Raw genomic sequence first — 22048 nt, 5'->3', positions numbered from 1 at the left:
AATGGCATCCATTACCAGTGGGTTGTACTCCCATTTGGAATTTCTTCGGCTCCGTGGCTTTTCACATGAATAACTAAGCCGATAGCTGCCTACCTACACCTGAGGAACATTCAAATCAAATCATACATCGACAATTGTCTCCTAAATCAGCAGGACCCATCAACTCTTGTCCTACACAGGGATTTCACCAGACGCCTCCTTTATCAGCTGGGATGGATTGTCAATGAAGTCGGAACTCACTCCCTCTTGCACGCTCCGGTTCATAGGAGGATTGTTTCAGATACATTTGGACCTCTTAGTCTTATCCCTTCCAAGAGACCACTGGCTCAAGATTCTGCAGCATCTTTATCCAGCACTCCATCAATCCCGTACACTTCACCAGTGGCAAGTACTTCTGGGTTTACTAACGTCAGCACAGGATCTGACAACCAGGGGTCGCCTTCAACTGTGGCCCTATCCAACTTTTCCTAGCCCCATTCATCAGGCGTCAGGATCAGTCGGTCTCCATCACTCTACTGTCTCACCTTCAGATGTATCTCCGATGGTGGACGATAGAGTCGAAAGTCTTAGGAGGCGTCTCCTTTACTGGGTTAACACCCACTCTATGCCTCTTCGTAGCCGCATCTCGCCAAGGCTGTGGTGCCCATCTCGAGGGCGAGGTTATCTCAGGGCAGTGGTCCACTGACCAACGCAGTTGGCATATCAACAATCTGGAGTTGGAGGGAGTTATTCTGGCTGTGTCTCACTGGCAGTCACGACTTCAGCATGCCAAACTCATCATATTGACAGACAACACCATCCCAACATAGACTTGTTTGCCACCAACCAGAACTTCCAGATCCGAACCTACATATCGTTGGCTCTGGTACCCTTTTCCACCACCAGTACTTCTTCCAAGGTCCTTCAGAAGGTCAGAGCGGCCCACCAGCTCTCACTGATTTGATCGTGGCTGACGAGGAGTTGGTTCATGGATCTAAGAAAGCTCGTCACCAACGACCCTCTAAAGCTGCCAGAGTGGCCCAATCTGCTGATACACCCACAAAGTGGCTCCAGATCAGTTTCATCTGCATGCCTGGTACATTTACAAAGGGCTTTAAGCGCCAAGGGTTATTCAGCTAGAGCTGCTAGGGCCATAACTTTGGCACACAGACCCTCTACTCGAGGCTCATATGACAACAAATGGAGATCCTTTGAGAGCTTTTGTAAGGACAAACACCAGAATTCTGTTACTGCATCACCTCAATTCTTCACTGAATTTCTTCTGTTACTGCATAATCACAGACACCTCAGGGGTAGTACCATTACAACTCGGTAGAACTCGATAGCTCTGAACTCGGTTTGTTGCTTCGTTTGTTGCGGGAGGCGCCGTTTGTGCCGCTTCACGCCATATCTTTTTACAACCTCACCAAGAAGATGTCCTTTCTGCTTGCATTGGGCACGGCAGCTAGGGTTCGTTTTTAACATACCCCACATGGCGCTGTCCACTGAGACTGTGCTGGGACTTCATAGCAAACAATCAGCCAGGACAGCCCGACAGGTCTTTCACTATTCCACCTCTTTCTTCGATTGTGGGATCTGAAGATGACACTGAACTTCACTTATGCCCAGTCCTCGCATTTTGGTGTTTTCTCCGTTTGTCAAGGGCTCATCGTGGTTCAAGAAAACGGCTCTTCATTCCTTTCTCCAAGACATCCAAGGCAGAAGTTAGTCGTAACACTTTGGCGTTATGGTTGCGAGCCCCCATCCTCCAGGCTTATGAAGCCGCCAACTTGGACCCTCCTCGGGCAAACAACCCTCACGAGATCATAGCGGTAGCCTCCACGATGGCCCTCCCCACATTTCTTCAGATATTATGATCCAGCTGTAATGTGAAGATACATGACGTCAGCACTTTCCGGGTCACGTGGGCGCAGTGCAATGGCAATATGTCAACTTGCTTAGTTGGAACAACTTCTCTTCATCGTTTCCATCGCACAGCTTTGCCTTGTCAAAGGAAAATGCATTAAATGCATTAAGGAGTAATGCAGGATAAGTATACAAATATAAAAAATATCTTGATTTTACTAGATGTGTTAATAATGACCAAACTATCTATTGTAGAGGATGCAGCTCGGTATTATACTGACAAGCCTCCAAGACAATCAGCAAATTGCTTCTGTTTTGGGATTTTCTACTGCTCTAGACACCAAGAATATCACAGAGAAAGTTTCTGAGTCTGCCACTTCGGATCTGCAGTTAGCTGAGGTTCTCATGAAAACTATCCTCAGAAACCTAGCTTCTCATACTGTAAGTCATTGTTAAGTATTCAGTTATGTCCTATTCTTCTATGGCTTCTCTTAATATGTTGGATATCTGTTTGGACCACAATGCTACACTGTCACCCTCAGGTATATGAGAGAGCAACTGTTGTTTAGTGTCCCAGTCTCCAATGTTTCCGTTATATGACAGCCTGTAAGTAACTGAGTCTGGACTTGGCTAACCTGGGACTGAAAACATGACCAACTGTCTAGGCTATCAGAGCACAAAGACATTCTGTCAGCTTTAGTCACAGATTTGACTGAGTTTTCTTATATGTAACCCTTTGGGATCCTTATAGTATCAAGTGTATGGTGCACATATTTGAGGTGAGGTGAAATGAGGTTAAACGTTGTTCTTAAGAATATTTCACTCACATGAAGACATGCGTTCGTGTGTGTGTATGTGTGGCTGCTTATACAAGCCCAGACATAAGCTGTTATTATATAGTGCTAGCTCACTGAGATACCATGCCGCAGTTAAGCATGAATATCCCACTCAGACACATTATTCTGACTCCAAGCCGACCAGTCCTTCTTGGCAGGGACCAACAAGTACCATATTTTAACGTCTTTAGGTATGACACGACCGGGGAGGGAACCTGCGACCTTCTGCTCTCTGGGTGGACACTCTAACCACTATACCACGGAGGTGGTCGTGAACGTATTTGAATTTCCAGCATTAAACTCAAATCACATTTTCAGAATGCTTCTGTTGATATGCAGATTGTAGACCGATCCCCTCCTACAAGCGATACTGTCTCGGTTGATATGAGTGTTTAATGAGTATTTCTTCTCACTGCTTCTCACCATGCAGAAGTTACTGCATTATTTACAAGTGAGTGTGATGGTTGTCAACAGGAGAAGACCTTGAATGAGCTAGCCAAGAACAGTGACAAGAAGAGCAGTGACGGCAGCCCCGACCGAGCCCCTCCATCTCACCTACACAGCTTACTCTCCTCCCTACACAAGCACCTGCTGGCATTCTGCTTCAGCAAGGCAGCCGAGGGAAGCCTGGTTAGTAGCATAGTGATCAGTAATACCATACCACATAACTTGGCAGATACCTGTCTTTGGCTCTCTTATTTGTAATATACTATTCACACTTTGATAAGGGGCGGTGGGGTAGCCTAATGGTTAAAGCGTTGGCTCGTCACGCCGAAGACCCGGGTTCAAATCCCCACATGGGCACAAAGTGTGAAGCCCATTTCTGGTGTCCCCCGCCGTGATGTTGCTGGAATATTGCTAAAAGCGGCGTAAAAACCAAACTCAGTCAGTCACACTTTGATAAGGATCAAATCATGGATTCAACAGAAAACTATGATGTGGGGTCAAATTGGATTTAAATATCTAAGCTTAGTGGAAGTATGGATCCTAGGTTTCAGTATGTGATTGCATTTTGTGGATCCCATGTCTGCTATTGACAGGTGTTGTGTACTTGTCAATGACTTGTTCCATGATTTGCAAAATGGTTGATTGTGCCATGAAAACTATTTTTATGGTTATTCATGTATCAAGTGCATTAGGTTAGATTAAAGTGACTGTTTGCCTAAAGAGGGGTTACCATATTATTATCTATCCCGTTTTAAGTGGATACAATTTCAAATTATGAATCTACGTTTTATAGTCTGTTTGGCTCAAAAACGGACCGATGATCTGCAATCAGCCAGGTGTGCGAGAAAGGATGGAGACAGCACAGCACAGGTTAATGAATCAATAACTTTGTCGGCACTTGTGCACGTGCTTCTCGAACACCTGTCTGTCGCTTTCTCTGCACTCCTCCCTCGTAACAAATAGTGAACTGTGTCAAAATTTTAATGATAGTTTGTTAAACAACTTTTTTTTTTTTAGGACATCTGCAAATAAATCACAGAGTTGGTCTGATGTTTTGATTATGATCAGCGTTTCATTGAGTATTATATGTGTATTATTTTTCGAGTTAGGTTGCAATTCATCAGATCGTTTTTGAGCCAAACAGACTATAGTAAAGTTGTGAATTTTTGTGATCCTTAGCAAAGTGTGAGTAGTATACCATACCATAGAATTTATAGTTTGCTCCCCATGAGTGAGTGAGTGAGAGTGTGTGTGTGTGTGTGTGTGCATGCATGTGTGTGATATGATATGTGGACTATTGTTAGTTAAGCTATTTCATTGTGGTTATTTAGCCAGATGCTCATGATATAGTCAGAATTGTAGAATTGATGCTACTTTCAGCATTATTTTCCCCCTGTATTTATTTACTACAACAGAAAATAATCTTACCTAACTAAGGGCCTGTGGCAGTTGCTAATGTGGCAGATCCAGTTTTGGACAACATTTTTATCAACTGTTGGAAAATATGTGATATTTTTCATCTTATTAGTAATCCACATCAAAATGTCAAAAAAGGTCTCTGTTCAGTTCAGTTCAGAAACCCTCATGTTGCTTGATGTACTGGTAATAGTTCAGTGATCATCGTGATGGCCATTTTGTTTCGATGTCTTCCAGATTGTGCCTGTGGTGAACCTGCTGCACCACCACCTGTCTCTACTCCTGCCTGTGTGTGGGGAGATCCTGTCTCAGGCTACACAGGCACTGCAGCAGGGGCAGGGAAATGAACACTTCTCCACTCAAGTTGAAGGTCAGCAGCTGGGCCATACTTCACCATTAGTCCCTGTTAATACCACTTGGTGATGTATACAAATGTCATCTTGATGTGCCCCAGACATATGTTGCACTGTTTGTACATTTCAGCATGAGTATCTGAAAGTAAAAGAGCACTTTCATTAGATTTCATTGTCATTTAGTGACAGAAAAAGACTTTAAACAGAAGAAATAGCAGTGGGAATGCAACTTTTGCTTCTAGAATTGAGGCTTCACCGCACTTTCCTGACAGTTTCCTTCTGTCATTAATGTTTTGATTATCTAACATGCAGCAAGTTTAGCACGGACAAGTTTTCTGTTCCACGTCTTTGTGTGTCTCAGAGCTGCTGTTGGCTTCCCCTGCTGGTGGAATGTTGACTCACATTCTCCACTCACTGCTGGTGCTACCCATGGACATGATGGTGCCCGTCCTCCATGAGATACTCTCTCTGCTACCCTGTCTGGACAAGCTCAGTAAGATCCTCCCTGGGACACAGAGGCTGGAGGACATTGAACTGGAGTTCAACAGAAGTAGGACATTAAGAAATTTTAAAGTACTTCTCGCTGTTTCTTATCTGCATGAACATAGTTTCAATGCATATCTTTTCAGGTTGAGTTTATTTCATTGGAAGGGTGATCACATGGAAATATTCGTTTGACTTTGCATGAGTGAATTTTTGTTGTTGTAAAAACATGTTGCCCAACATCAATTATGTTTCACCCGTTTTATGCATGCGAAAGTGATCATTTATCAACTATAATCTTGCTCAATACTGCATTGAACTCTTTCTATCCTTTCATATACTCTGTATGTATGGCAGCATGGTACATTTTCATCAATATTTTAAACAGGACTCATGCCACTTTGAATCAGTGTATTTAATTTATACATGTCTTAGGTTTATATGTCAAATAATTATCATTTCATGCAAGACCTACATTTTGTGTTTTTAGAATGAAGAACTATTTTGTACAGGTTATTTATACAGCAGGATTTGATAACTTATGTTTTGGTCAGGTGGGAGCACCTCAGGAGGAGAGAGTGAGATTCACTGGTGCTGGGTAGTGGACATGGAGCGAACATGTGCCCTGGTTGTTGGTCATTGTATCGGTGGTATGCTACTCGGAGCACCTGTTTCCCAGTGTGAGACAGAGTCCTCATACTGGCTTGAGAGCAGACTCTTCAGTAATGGGCTGGAAATGTCTCAGGTGGATCTAGGTGAGGAAACAAAATATTTTAAACAATTTGTTCCCATGAAGTAACATCTGAGACCTGTGAAGAACTGGGTTAGAATTAGTCTTCAGTAACCCATGCTTGTTGTAAGAGGTGAATAACTAGGTCAGATGGTCAGGCTCGCTGACTTACTTGACTTAAATGGGGCGGTGGGGTAGTCTAGTGGTTAAAGCGTTGGCTCGTCACGCCGAAGACCCGGGTTCGAATCCCCACATGGGTACAATGAGTGAAGCCCATTTCTGGTGTCCCCCGCCGTGATATTGCTGGAATATTGCTAAAAGCGGCGTAAAACCAAACTCAGTCAGTCAGTCAGTAATTGACTTAATTGTATCCCAATTGCATAAATCAGTGCTCATGATGTTGATCACCAGGTTGTCTGGTCGAGACTGTTATTTACAGACCACCATCATACTGCTGGAATATTGCTGAGTGTGGCATTAAACAACAACCAAACAAACAAACAAACAAACAGTAACATTTAACAAGATTGCTGAAAACAACGACCAAATGTTGAAGGAGTTGTTAATGATAGTGCATATCTGTTCACAACAGTTTTCTGAATTTGGGAATGGGGAAGTTGTCATTGCTTTGTTCTAAGTTATAATCTTGTGCTTTCAGAGAAAATATCAAATGCAATCCAAGAAAGTGTGTTCGAATGTAGAACAAACAGAGTCCAGCCCAACTTTGATCTGAATTTAGACACAGTTACCTCCCTGCTTCTTGACCTTAGCCTTGGAAATCAGACAGAGCCTGTTCAACATGTGTGGAGCATGATGGTGGACTATGCAGAGTATCAGGGTGCGTCACTCATCTCATCATTACATTCACCACCATATTGTCCCTACTTCCTACTCTACACACCTACTATGATAGAAATTGTTAAATCAGTTGACTTATCATGTTTGTCAGATGTTGGGCGAGTTTACACTACTCATTGCTATTATAATTTAGGATTATAACGTGGACATATTGCCACTGCCCATATGTATACTAAGTAGAATTGAAGGGGATGTCCAGTTGACAGCAGCACCAGCACCTCATACATGTTGTCATTAAACTGAACATCTGATTGTGGATCATCATACCCAACCCAACAGCCTCGATTATCAGTAAAAGAACAACCACTGGTTCTCATGGCCCACAGTAGATTATGTACATACCGGGGTACCTCCACGTCATAGCTGGGACTCTGCTGCTGGATTATAAATAACATTACCCATCTCACTCAACCTTTACTTTCTAATTGCAGATTTTGATACCTGTGAATTGAACAATGAGCCGTTGTTGGACACAGTCAGCAGGTTCTACCTGGCAGCACTCCTGAAGCACACAAACCAAGCCAAAGCTGCATTTGAATTGGAAAGGTTAGCTTTTGTTTCTTTTACTTTACAATGTTTTCATAGAAGAGATCAAAACAGCCTGAACAAAATATATCTGAATATGTTATTCTGCATCCTTTTTTTGGAGTTTACTTGTAAGAATGTCCATCATAAGCTTTCTCACTAGACAAGCATATGTATCATGCTTGGGCTTAAACAAATTAGCTAAGACTTCATGCTGACTGAATGTCTTTCCTTGCATTTTTTTAAAATTGTTCTCGAATTTTGTTTTTCATTTGCTGTTACAAATTTCACAAAGGTTGCCCACAAGTCTGTCATATGCCATTTATTTTTCAACTCAGTAATCTATATCCATCTATATGTTAAAAGGTTTTGGTCACAATTGGAGGAACCTCTGTGATTCCAATTGAAATTGAAATCTATTCATGAATATTCATTATCATGATCCAGAATAGAAGTTGATTGACTGACACTGTTACCTATCTACCTCTTACCTACAAACCATATTTTGTTCACATTTTCCAGTCCTTCCAAACAGCTGACTGGGCTGTATCAGCTTGTGTACCGACTTCGAAGCAAGCTGGTGTCATTCAAGTTGCCACGAGGGAGCACCCCTCGGCCTGTGAGGGAGGAAGTCTGGCGGGGGGAAAGGGATGATGACAAGCCAGAGAGATCAGTAACAGAGGAGATCATTGAGTCAAGTCTCACACAGATTGGGGAGGAAATCTCAGATAACTATGAATCTGACCCAGAGAGAAATGATAGTGAAGGCCGATCAGGTAGGAACACAATGCTTGTTGTTTGTTTACATCACCAGTAGAGGTTAAAGGGTAAACCTTTTATCTTCAATTTTAGGTTTGATGCCCAGTAATATTTAACATACATTTAGCAGATCAATGATATTTTTAAACTTATCCTATCTCACGATTTGCTCTTCTCTCTCTTGCTTCGACGCTGAGTGGAACGATTGAGAACTTTCCCTGTAGGCCTCTCTTGTCCATATGGCCGTGTTCCCCAGGCTGCTCTCCTTATAGTATCCCTGGTTAAGCGTGCAGCACGTTCCCGTATCTACCCACGTGACTACCTCAGAATGATCATTCTTCTTCTTGTCGCATGATAGAGTGGACATGTATTGCTCTGAGTTTGAGTTGCTTATTGTGTCATGGGGAAATCTGATCCTTCAAATAAAAAAAGGTTATTTTGGCGCTCAGTTTAAAACAATCTTTTCGTCTTGGGACCCACACATATCGTGTGTTGATGGTGTGGGTCAATGTTCATGGGAGAAATGTTGTGAAAAATGTGCAGGTTATCTACAGAGGATTTTAAGGCTTATAAACGGGTCTGCGTTCGTAAAAGCTTGCAGATAGGGCTCGGAATACCTCTTTCGACCAAGGCCCCTCCCCTATCAAGAAACCACGCCTGGATCATCCCACCCTCACCGCTCATCGTTCAAAATCCCCACCCTCCGTGGCTGAGGATTTTTTTAGACGCTTCTTTAGATTCATACCTCTCAGAAGAGGTACAAAAGCTTTTTGGGACGCTTCCTTCACCTGGTTCAACATCCCAGGTCAGTTCTAGGGTAGTTGTGGTTTTGGTTTCTCGGGCCTCTGGTTCGTCTCAGCCCATCACTACAGTCGCTGCGGTTCACCGATCTGTATCACTTGCGTTACCGGATAAGCCCGTTTCTCTCGGTCAGTACAGACGACCCCGTTCGTTTCACCGATCTATCTCATCGGAACATTCTAGTTCTGCTAGTCGTTCGAGATCACCTCATGGTTTTGTCCCAAACCCTTCTTGTAGATCGATTGAGCGGTCATGTTCACCCCAGTGAAGTGGTTCTTCTCGTCGATCTGTTTTTATAGATCTCACCGAATCTCAGGTCATTTGTTTGGTTACGTACTCATGGTGCGTAGAAGATGTCCCCTCAATGTTTCGGCTTGGGATGAACATTTCAAGGCTGAATTGTTTAGGCAGCCTTGGTCATCAGATATGCTTTTTTGGTGGCAATATTGGAGAGGTTTCTACCAAGGTGCATCAGGAGACTCATTTTCAGGTTTCAGTAGAATTACTGAAAATGCAGAAGTCTCATCTGCAAAATTCCTTAAATCTCATTCCCTCGACCTGCAAGACGCCTACCTTCACATACCGATACATCCGGACCACCAGAAGTATCTTCAGTTCACATTCCAAGGGCACCATTACCAGTGGATGGTACTGCCGTTTGGAATGTCTATAGCCCCATGGCTTTTTACTCAGGTAACCAAACCGATAACAAGCTGCCTGCATTGTCGAGGCGTCACTTTCAAAAGGTATATCGACAACTGTGGTAAAGCTCAGCAGGATCCAGTCGTCCTTCATCTCCACAGGCAGTTCACCATCAAGTTGCTAACGGAGTTGGAGTGAACACCGACCGGTGATTACAGTTCAAAGGGGCAGTATTCGACACACAACAGGCCATGTTGTTTGTGCCCCAGGACAGATGGGACAAGATTCGGCGCATTCTGCCTTTAGCATTGAACTCTGTGCCAGTGGCAGGAGATACTAGGTTTGTTGACGTTGACACAAGCACTGACTTACAGGGGTCAACTGCACCTTCACCCTCTTCAGATGTTCTTGTGCCTGTACATCCGGAACAACAACCCCAAGGAGTTGATCCGTCTTCCCGTACAACTACTACCCGTCCTTCATTGATGGCTCGGACCGCCTCCGTGGTGTAGTGGTTGGAGTGTCTGCCCGGAGAGCGGAAGGTCGCGGGTTCGATCCCCAACCGCGTCATACCATAAGACGTTAAGATATGGTACTTGTTGGTCCCTGCCTGACGCTCGGCATTAATGGGTACAACAAGGACTGGTCGGCTCGGAGTCAGGATAATGTGTCTGAGTGGGGTATTCATGCTTCACTGCGGCATGGTATCTCAGTGGGCTAGCACTATAAAACCAGCTTAAGTCTTGGCTAGTACAAGCAGCCGCACATACACATACACACGCATGCACGTTGTCATATGAGCGAAATATTCTCAAGTACGACGTAAAAACCCAATTTCACCTCACCTCACCTCATTGATGGCTTGACGAGCAGAATGTTTGCGCCAGAGTCTCTATGGTGCCCTTCACATCGACTCTTCGATGTTCGTCGACGCATCCCTCGAGGGCTGGGGTGCCCACTTTCTTCATCTTCAAGTGGCCAGGCAGTGGTCATCCACAGAAAATGCCCTTCACATCAACGATTTGGAATTCAGTGCTGTCATTCTCGCCATTCAGCATTGGGCGGCAGAACTACGGTCGTCCCATCTACTGATTCAATCAGACAACTCGACGGTAGTATGGTACATTAACCATCAAGGCTCGTCAGGCTCGGCAGCTCTGCTCCAGTGGACGTTTCAATTTTACCATCTAATCGATTCTCTCAACATAATGGCCAGGGCTCGACACATTCCTGGGGCAAGCTATGTCATAGTCGAAGCCCTGTCATATCCCAAACGACCATCACCAACAGAGTGGAAATTACTGCCCCTGATATTCCAATCGATGATCTACCCGTTATCACAACCAGACATAGATATGTTCACCACTAGATACAACCATCAGCTCCTGCGGTTCGTGTCTCCAATCCCGGACCCTCAGGCGTGGGACCACGACGCATTATCCATATCATGGGAGGGTCTAAATGCTTATGCGTTTCCTCCCCCGGCTCTACTACCCAAGGTAGTTCAAAAGTTACTGGTGACCAGCAAGATTCGTCTACTTTTGGTTGCGCCCTTTTGGCCAGTGAAAAGCTGGTTCATCGGCCTTAAAAAGTTAGTAGAACCGAACCTAGTACCGCTACCCTCCCGAAACGACCTACTTCATCATCCACATTCGGACGTGTACTGGGTCATAACAAACCCTGAATCTGCACATCTGGTGCATTTACAGAAATCTCTGATAGCCAAGGGTTACTCACATAGAGTAGCTACAGCTATAACATCTGTGCACCGGACATCGACCCAATTGTTGTATGATGAAATTTGAACATTACTGTGAAATTCGGAGGATTAACTCTCCCACCACTGCATCACCTCAGGTTGTTGCAGAGTTTCTACAGCATTTACGAGCTACAAAAAAAATTAAAGGCACTACATTGTCAACCTATCTGGCTGCCATTAATTCGGTTCTAGCCACTACTACTGGAACCAAGGTGTCTACTACTTCCGAGCTCCAGTATCTGCTTCGTTCGTTCAGACTCACTGAACAGTCTAGGAGGTTCAGACCTGCTGCATGGGATTTGTCAGTTGTCCTCTGTCACTTGGTATCCAGTGATTATGAGCCGCTACATGATAAGGAGTTCAAACAAATAACGTTTAATTGTTGTTTCTTTCTAGTAACATTAGCTACTGTGGCTCGTATTTCGGATTTACACACACTTGATGTGATTCATGTTCATTTCGTGCGGAAACGACATGGCAGAGTATTTCTGGGACTGCTTTGGGACTTTGTTGCAAAGAACCAGTTGCCGGGACAACCGGATAGAATATTTGCTATCCCGCCGATGTCAACCATTCTTGGGCCAGATGATGTTGAAGATTTGTCTCTCTGTCCCGTCTAATCTCTACGTATCTTCCTAGATGCCTCCCAAGAGCACCGCCGTCTTCGTAAGAGGCTGTTCATCCCGCTGTCTACTACGTTGAAGGCTGAGGTCTCCCGGACAACATTGTCTTTCTGGATGTGTGCTACTATACTGAAGGCATACGCTTTTGCCGGACTCTCGACCACATCCAATCCACATGAAACCCGGGCGTCAGCCTCTACAATGGCTTTACACAGCAACTGTTCCCTGACGGCCATCATGGAGGGTTGCCTTTGGTTGCAGTTGGAATTCAAGGCAGTCAGCAAAGCAGTTCAACATTGGGCACACCTACTGAGGAATCAATTCCTAATGATCCACACGGACAACTCAACGGTAGCCTTCTACATAAATCTTCAGCATGCTGCAGTCCATCTGGGTCTTAGATGGGATTTTATAGCGAAGAATCAGCCACCAGGTCAATCAGACCGACAATTCCCACGTCCCGGAATTGTCTACAATCCTCAGAGCAAACAATACACAAAACCCTATCTCTGTGCCCAGTGAGAGCTTTGAAGATCTACTTAGAACGGACTACTACAGGAAGGAGGAAGTTCAAAGGGTGTTTTCATCCCGCTATCCCCCGCCACGACTGTTGAACTCTCCCGAGCAACCATTTCATTTTGGATCAGAGCTGTCATCATACGAGCCTACAAAGCAGCAGGGTTAGATCCACCTAGAGCCTCGACACTCGCACTACACAGGAATTGCTCTTTATCGTCCTTTTTGGAAATCTGCTTTTGGAAGTCGGACAAAGTGTTGGCCAACCATTATCCTCGGCATATCGCTACAGAAGATGTGTCCGGTATCCACCAGTTCGGCACCCTTGTAGTAATGGAAATACTCACGATTTCTGCCAGACAATGAGAAACTCACCCTTGTCACGCTGACTTGTTGACTTACCATCCACCTTAGCCATATCCTGGGAGGGAATGAAGGCCTACGCCTTCCCTCCACCGATCCTGCTACCTCAAGTATTACGCAAGATCAACCAGACGAGGGTGCTACAACTCATTTTGGTAGCGCCTTATATTGGCAAGCGAGACTATGGTTCCAAGACCTCATAGATATTCACGGCGAACCAGTTCTACGATTACCAGATTGGCCGAACCTACTCGTCCATCCTCACACCAAGCAGCGTCACGGCAACCCAGAAGCGTTCCAGTTACACGTATGGAGAATATTACGTACTGCTGGAAGAATCGAGGTTACTCCACTAGAGTAGCCAAGGCTGTGACCTTGGCCCTACGAAGATCTACACAAACCTGTATGATGACAAGTTTTGACTACTTGTGTCATCTGAGGTCCACTAGACATCTGAAGGGCTCTACGCTGTCTACATACCTTACGGCAATCAGCTCAGTCATCACCATGAAGACAGGGGTGAAGTTGACCAAGGTGCCTGAACTAGTGGCCTTGCTGAGATCTTTCAAGTTGGAAGATAAACAACAGAAGTTCAGAGCACCAGCATAGGACCTCAACATAGTGTTGCAGCACCTCGTCAGTGATGCATACGAACCGCTGACGCAGACGACTTTTGAGTTATTAACTCAAGAGACGATATTCCTCCTCGCCTTGGCTACTGCTGCTTGGATGTCAGAAATACATGCCCTTGACTTCAGCCGTACGAGATTCGACACGGGAAGAAGGGAAGCAGTCCATCTAGGCCTTAGATGGGACTTTATAGCCAAGAACCAGTTACCGGGCCAACCGGATCGTCAGTTCTACGTTCCATCATTATCAACAATCCTGGGTCCAGAAGACACTCAAGATTTATCTTCATGCCCGGTCAGAGCGCTGAGAATCTACTTGCAGAAATCTGTTACAAGAAGAAGGAAGTTCAAGCGTCTATCCATCCCGCTATCAACCGCTAAGACTGTAGAAGTATCCCGTACAGCGATCTCCTGGATCATAGCAGTGATCCTAAGAGTCTATAAAGCAGCAGGGTTAGAGCCTCCAAGAGCATCAAACCCACATGAAGTTAGAGCTTTGGCCTCGACACTCGCCCTTGTCATGCAGATTTGTTGATGCCAGGCAACTGTCCATTGCCAACGGCTGAGAGTCCATGTTCCCCTGACTTACGAGATAAGTCAGCGCATGAGTGATACATAGACTTAGTTATGGTAATGTTCTTGCCTTAACAGATGGGTCGCGATTCCAGTTTCGGTAAAGTTCTTACCGTAACATATTGGGTCGTTGCAGATATCTAGACAACCAGACGTCTAGTATACTAAATCCACAAAACTTAAGAATGTATAAGAAGGTGGTCCCCCGACAAGCATCAAGAAATATTGAAGTTAGCCGCAGAAGAAGAAAATTCCCAAGGGGTATATATATCAAGTGAACGCTGACGTGAATACAATCATACAGGGAATCCTGTTAGGTGGTTGACCCACCACCGATTCCGTCGGATTCAGTAAGCAAATAAGCATGAGTCAGGATAAGGAAAAATATGTAATTTTTATGATAAAATTGATATTTTGTACTTATCCTGACTCATGAGATGAAGCCCTCCAAACCGTCCCCTCTCACCACACGGGTTTCCCTGTAAACCTACATGGGGCTTATATCGGAGAGAGTGAGGAGCAAGGCATGGCACGTCACGTGCCAGTTTTGGCGGGAAAAGGGAGGTAATTCAGGGTGAGTGATTGTACGTTCGCTTCAAGGGAATTGAAGGGATTCAAGTTTCCACTTGACCGTTCGGAAGAGAGCATGAGAAAGGTTCTTACCTTAACATATGGATCATACTAGATAACTAGACATCAAGGCATACTAGTTTATCTAAAATCCACGAAATCTGTAAAATTTACTTCTTTTATTAATTTAAGAGAAGGTGGTCCCCCGACCATCATCAGAATTCAACACGAAGAAGCCGTAAGAAGAGTTCCCAGGGGGTACATCAGCAGACGTTATGTTGACAGATTCAGTCACAGGGACACAGACCCACCACCTATTCCGTCGGATTCCTTAAGCATATAGCATGAGTCAGGATAAGGAAAAATATGATTTGAAGGGCCTTCCCAACCGCCCCCTTTTAGCACTACGGGCCTCCCTGTAGGTCTTAGTGCGGGCTTAATTCAGGAGAGAGTGACGAGAGCATGTCAGTGTTCAGGTCACGTGGGACACCCAGGGGAGGCAACCCATTGGTGAGTGATTTTAGGTTTGCTTCAGGGAACAAAGGGATTCAAGTTTGCACATAACCGTCGGAGGGAAAGGGAGATAAGCATATAGCGTGAGTCAGGATAAGTATAAAGTATTGATTTTTATCATAAAAATTACATATTGATTCATGACAACTACTCTATCAATAACAAAATTAGGACTAACTGAATTAGATCATAACATCATGTTTAACAATAGAAGACTCTAATTTGACTATGCTAGCTGTATTGGCATATGCAGCAAATTGCATTGTCTTCAAGAGTTACCTGGTGTCTTCTGTATTGAATACATTTGTCACATCCTGGGCACAGACTTGAATGGAAAATAACTTTTCCAATTTGTCTTTATTCAGAGGATGAGGACAGTCAGAGCTGTCGAAGCAAACAGTCCTCAACACCGATAACGTATGAAGATGTTTGCCTCACAGTATTACAGAAGTGTGTGTTCCTGCTGTTGGGAGTGAGGTCCTTTTCAGGTAAGGAACTCATGTAGCATGATAAGGTATAATCTCATCTGCAGATGTTTGTGTAAATACTCCACCAAAATGGTAAACATCGGAGACTTGTATCACTTCTGGTTTCATCACACATCAAGCTGGCCAAAACTGAACCCATGAAGATCTGGGTTAGAATTGGTCTTCAGCAACCAATGCTTGTCATAAGAGGTGACTTATGGTGACTTGATTGACGCTGGTGTATCCCAGTGGCATAGATCAAACTCATGATATGAATCACCATCACATGGCCATAATATTGCTATGTACAGTGTTAAACCATAAACAAACACAATGACTGGTAATTCATGGGTTGTTGTTTCCAGATGAGTCCGACCACCTGACTCAGTCACAGCCACAGTCAGTAGCTGCAAGACAGGAGAGTCTGGAAGAAATATCAGGTGATTCTGTGCTTCTACTGCATCATGTTTTCTATGATAAGCTATGAACAGTTTTGTGACCCAGCAGGCTTATAGTGACATTTGGATGTTGTAGTATTGATCTTGTATATTATCCAGTGCAACATTTCTGTGCAGATGGTCAATTCTCTTCAATTCGCAAAATTCTCACATTACTCATCTGTCCATTGTTCAAGTCTGTGCTGTTTTTTTGTTTGTTCAGACAGTGCATCAGAAAAGAATACCTTGCAGTCCCCTGGGCGTCGAGTGACTAGAAGAGGAAGCTTCCCAGAGATTGCCTCTAGTGAGACTCAGGTAATCAATTCAGGATTTGAGCAAATATAGGAATATCTTGTCACTATCCATTACCTAGCTCCCTATTGCTGGGTATGATTGTTTGTAAAATGTATGACGTTGTTGCAGGAGGAGCTATCAATGAGAGTACGAGACAGAGATGGAACAGCAACACCCAACTTCAACACAACCAAAAGTAGGTGACTTGATGGAAGAATGTCTTTTATTTATTCATAATCAACTTGCTTTGAGAGCAAACAGCTACACAAACAGCAATTGTTTTCACATTCCTCCATACACACTGTTTTAGATAAGTTTTGATGACATGCTCATTACAGTATGATTTGTTTTATCTTGACACCAAAGCTTTGAGAAAGCTGTACAGGTAGAGGGTAATTTTTTATGGAAAGGTATGTGACAGCAGCATTTGTAAGTGAAATTTACAACTGAACACTCCTTTACATGTACTTATCTACTTTATGGTTGGGTCTTCAGATGATGTGTAAATATGCATCTGAATCATAGAGCAAAGTGTGACATCTGTAGCATGTTCAGGCAGGAATGTAGGATCTCTGCAGAAAGTCAAGGAGACACTGAGGCGTATGCGATGGCGGCGGGAGAGACTCGAGGACTTGAAATCATCTGGTCATCATATCTCACTGGTCTCTCTCTACACCGAGACATCACAGAAGAGATTGGCAAGTTTGTGTGTGGAGAGGAGTTAGCATCTTCTGCCAATAAGCAGGAAACAGAACCAGCAGCTCTCAGTGTCAGTATCTCAGTGTTGGGGCAGGCTATGGATCTTCAACAGAACAGAGCTGAAGTAAGGTTCACAATGAATGCTATTTTTCTAAATACGATTTACAAGTTGGAATTTTTATCTTGTGTTATAACAACTGAACTAGATAAACATTTAATAAGGGACAGTTTAAATAAACAATTTCATCACATTTTTCAGATACAGGTAACAAAATATTCATCAGATTCTCATTTATGTTGTCTGATGTTCATACCCAGTGTTTGATTGGAAAACTGGGACTAATGTACTGTCCTTATCTGTTATTTAAAAGATGGAATGTGAAAGACCTGGTGAGCAGTAGTCAGCTGAAACACTCGGTCCTCTTATTTTTGTGACTTTTGTGAGAGGGTTGAAGTTCAATGAAGGTATTTTTGACCTGTCTAGTAAGGCCTGTTATCTGCCTTCCTTTAGTCTCGGCTGTACGCACTGAACCAGGTTGTAGAGTTACTATCTACTGGGAAGGAGAAGTATGAGAACCTCACCTCGGACAGTTCCTCCACCACCACTCTCCTCAACTCAGCCCATCTGCAGCTGCTGGCTGGCTGCTTCGGCCTCCTCGTCCTGCCAGCCGAGGGTCTGAACACCAGCACTCAACTCTACCACTACCAGGTGACTTCCAGCATCCACTGAGCATATAGTGTACTCCTGATGATAGTAACAACACTGAGCATATAGTGTACTCCTGATGATAGTAACAACACTGAGCATATAGTGTACTCCTGATGATAGTAACAACACTGAGCATATAGTGTACTACTGATGATAGTAACAACACTGAGCATATAGTGTACTCCTGATGATAGTAACAACACTGAGCATATAGTGTACTACTGATGATAGTAACAACACTGAGCATATAGTGTACTACTGATGATAGTAACAACACTGAGCATATAGTGTACTACTGATGATAGTAACAACACTGAGCATATAGTGTACTACTGATGATAGTAGCAACACTGAGCATATAGTGTACTCCTGATGATAGTAACAACACTGAGCATATAGTGTACTCCTGATGATAGTAACAACACTGAGCATATAGTGTACTCCTGTTGATAGTAACAACACTGAGCATATAGTGTACTACTGATGATAGTAACAACACTGAGCATATAGTGTACTACTGATGATATTAGCAACACTGAGCATATAGTGTACTACTGATGATAGTAACAACACTGAGCATATAGTGTACTCCTGATGATAGTAACAACACTGAGCATATAGTGTACTACTGATGATAGTAACAACACTGAGCATATAGTGTACTACTGATGATAGTAACAACACTGAGCATATAGTGTACTACTGATGATAGTAACAACACTGAGCATATAGTGTACTACTGATGATAGTAACAACACTGAGCATATAGTGTACTACTGATGATAGTAACAACACTGAGCATATAGTGTACTACTGATGATAGTAACAACACTGAGCATATAGTGTACTTCTGATGATAGTAACAACACTGAGCATACTTAAAATTCACCAAATACACACCATGATGTATACTGAAGGTACTACATAATTAGCCTGGTCAATATGTCAGTGTGCACTCAATTATTCTCAGCTTCCTTGGAAGTATACATACTAAGCTCCAGCTAGCAGATTAACAGTTACATTGTCATGCGATGATGTGTGATGTGTTATTTAACTATGTGATTTTGAATGATATTAAAATTTGAATATTTAAAACTCTCTGGCTTCTTATTGTGCAGGATGGTATTAAAGTAGCCCGCTCACAGACACAGCAGGAGATACAGTTGGCTGTCCATCGGATCTATGAAGCTCTTGTAGCATCTCTCATAGACACATACAAGTCAGAGGTTTTAGGGGAGGGTGAGCATGCCTTTATCTACAGGTCATCTGTAGCTAGAGTACTGTGATTCTTTTTTCAGGATTTCAGATTTGATTCGTCAGGTTATGTAATTGATATGTTAGATATTCAGATGAATAATAAAGCACACAGACAATGATCCAATAACTTTTATGGACACTTCAGTTGAGTAACATTTAACATCTACTATCATAGATTTCAAAAGTACATATATTGCGTCTCACAGTACCAACTGTTGGTTGATATGTTGAACCTGTGTGTTCTCCAGCCACCAAGAACCATCTACTCCTGTCCACTATTCTGGCCCTCAGTGTCAAGTACAAGCCTGTGGATGTGTCACTAGCTGTGTCATGTGGCCTGCTGCCAATGTTGTTCCAGCTGTGTCAGAACTCTGTGTCCCTCCCCAACACTCTTCCACCATTACAGCGGTGCCTGGAGGCCACTCACCTGGGAGCCATACTGCAGGTGTCAAGTCTCAGGCTGCTACAGATCATAGCTGTCACCACAGGGTGGGTAGTGTGTCATCATAACTAGACATGTCTACAGCAAGGAAGGAAGCAATACTGTGGATTTAGCACAGTTTGTGCAGAAGCAAATCACAGTTGTACCTAAACTTTAATCACTTCTTTAGACCCAAACTGTGTTTGAAATTGAAAGGAATCCCAGAGTCCTTGGTGAAGTATTTGAATTGTCTCTTCACAACCTATAATCTGTCATTCTTGTCATTACAGTTTTGACGAGACCCAGACTCTCATGGATGATTTCAAACAGAAGTTTTGAAATGTGAATTCTTTACTGTAGTTATTTTGTGTTGTTTTTCGTTTCTTTTGTGTGGTAACTTTTCAATATAAGATGGTTGTATTGCTATGATATCTGGACATATTGTATTCCAGTACCTATGCTGACCGACTGAGTGTAGGGGTGATTCAGGCCATCATAGAGCTCCTGTGGAAGCACCTGCAGAAACTGCTCTACATAGCTTGCCCCGACCTGGACACAGGGGATGGTTGTGCTGCAGGTGAGGAACCTCTGTATAATGTACTGTATAGTATATGTACTATGATTGTGGTATAATAGATTCCCATAATGTGCTGAAACTCTAATTGAGTAATAGAGTATAATGCTGAAAATATGATATGATGATGATGTGAGGTGAGTGAAATGGGGTTTGGCTACTTTGAACAGTATTTCAGTCTGTTAGGCAGAGTGAAATGCCTTTTACCACAAATGCTTACACTCGTGAAACCTACAACCTACTGTTGACAGACCAAGGAATATAATCTGTTTGAATCTGATTCACACTCTTCTGCAGATCCTAATGAACACAAGTCTTTACAGCAAATTACATCATTTTAGACACTCATGCTTCTGGGATGTACTTAAATAATCATTACATGGACAGAGATATATATTATTTTCCAAAAGGGGAATACATTGCAAATTAACGTATCTGTTTGTTATTTTATTCATATGGTAGAATATATTTTGTCCTGCACAGATGATAGTGAGAATGAGGCAACATCATCCCAGACTGCTGTAGGAGACTTCCTGGTGTTTCTGAGACGTGTTGCAGTCTCCAAGCCCATCCAGCAGAGACTTGCCTACACCCGATGGGTGGATGCTCTGCTGAACATAGCTAGTGGGACAGATGACAGAGGTGTGATGCATGTCATGAGCATCGTCAACTGGAATAACATATTCATAAGATAGCAACACTGTTCATTTGCATAAGTTTCTCAGTGTACAAGCGGAGGATAACTTTGAAACATAAATCATTTAATGTCATTAGGTCAGGTCCTGCTATGTAAGTCTCAGGACTTTCCAATGACCACTTTTATGATCATGCCACTAATATTGAGAATTAAATACAGCGTACCTCTGTGATATCAACTTGAAGGGAACAACACATTGCAGGTTTTGTCTATCATGACATGTAACATGAATCTACTGATAATGCACTCTGATTCCGATTCCGGAGTGTACACGGCAAGGTCTGTGTAGAGGTTTGTGGATAAGGAAACATCCCCATAGGGTCGTCACTGTAATCAGTGGGCATGATGTGTTGCAGGAATGCCATACTTCAGCAATCTAAGGACACGCCTCCTTGCTCTCATCCTGCTGGAGGCTGTGTTGCCAGCCACAGGTGGGGTGGACACAGAATACAAGGACAAGGTCAGTCACACTTGTAACTGAAATTACTGACTTCTTTACTGTGGTTTGGCTGTGCAAGACTTGATTATAAATGACTGCCATTGCATAGCTACAATATTGCTGGTTGTAGCTTGAAACAACAGGTAAATACATTGTCATAAGTTTAGTTTGTTTGTTTGATGTTTAATGCCGCAGCTATATGGCAACAGCCTGTAAATAATTGAGTCTGAACCAGAAAATCTGTTGATCTGCAGCTGTCATAAGTGAGTTATGTGACCGTGCTGATTGTCTGTCATTAACCTGACAATGCAGATCATTATTTTTCCTTATCCTGACTCATGCTAAAGGCTTGTCTCCCTCTTCTTACCTCTTCTCTTGAATGATAGTGGAACACTTGAAATCCCTTGAAGTTCCCTTCTAAAAAGTGGACGTAAAATCATCACTCACCCATGAGTAGTCTCCCTTGCCTCCTTTGGCGCCCTTTTGTATCACATGACCAGCCATGTTTGTCACTCTCTCCTTCTTCACCCTTGAGGACGGTTGTGAGAGCACCTGGGTCCCTATACGGCACATATCCTTTTCTATTTTGGACCTTTACATCAAAATATTGCTGTATACGGCTTTTAGGATTATATTCTACTATATGGTTTGAAATTTGATCTAAATTATACGTTATTTGACATGTTTTTTCATCGTGTTTACATTTGATGAAAACTTGTGTTTGTTGTAGGTACCAGTTGTCTGCAGCTGACCCACATTTATTATGTCCTGATTGCACTACTTCATGTTCTTTCAGCTCTCACTGTAAACATT

The 22048-nt window shown here is 43.2% G+C and overlaps 1 protein-coding gene across 1 annotated transcript in view; it reads left to right on the top strand.

Annotated features, from left to right (window-relative positions):
* The window catches only part of LOC124279627 (probable E3 ubiquitin-protein ligase HERC1), a 135324-nt gene that overhangs the window by 28081 nt on the left and 85195 nt on the right, over positions 1-22048 (top strand). Inside the window, 20 exon segments of the mRNA XM_046715470.1 lie at positions 2101-2286; positions 3156-3311; positions 4782-4914; positions 5259-5447; positions 5935-6135; positions 6769-6948; positions 7400-7514; positions 8016-8269; positions 15607-15729; positions 16074-16148; positions 16369-16460; positions 16569-16635; positions 16995-17090; positions 17093-17262; positions 17650-17847; positions 18966-19086; positions 19353-19593; positions 19978-20102; positions 20583-20741; positions 21153-21256. Of these exon segments, the coding sequence (XP_046571426.1) occupies positions 2101-2286; positions 3156-3311; positions 4782-4914; positions 5259-5447; positions 5935-6135; positions 6769-6948; positions 7400-7514; positions 8016-8269; positions 15607-15729; positions 16074-16148; positions 16369-16460; positions 16569-16635; positions 16995-17090; positions 17093-17262; positions 17650-17847; positions 18966-19086; positions 19353-19593; positions 19978-20102; positions 20583-20741; positions 21153-21256 (2985 nt within the window).

This window comes from Haliotis rubra, unplaced genomic scaffold (genome assembly GCF_003918875.1).
Source record: "Haliotis rubra isolate DU_JTF1 unplaced genomic scaffold, ASM391887v1 Scf107, whole genome shotgun sequence".
Lineage (NCBI taxonomy): Eukaryota > Metazoa > Mollusca > Gastropoda > Lepetellida > Haliotidae > Haliotis > Haliotis rubra.
Note: the sequence above shows the minus strand (reverse complement) of the source record. Positions and strands in the feature narration are given on the sequence as shown.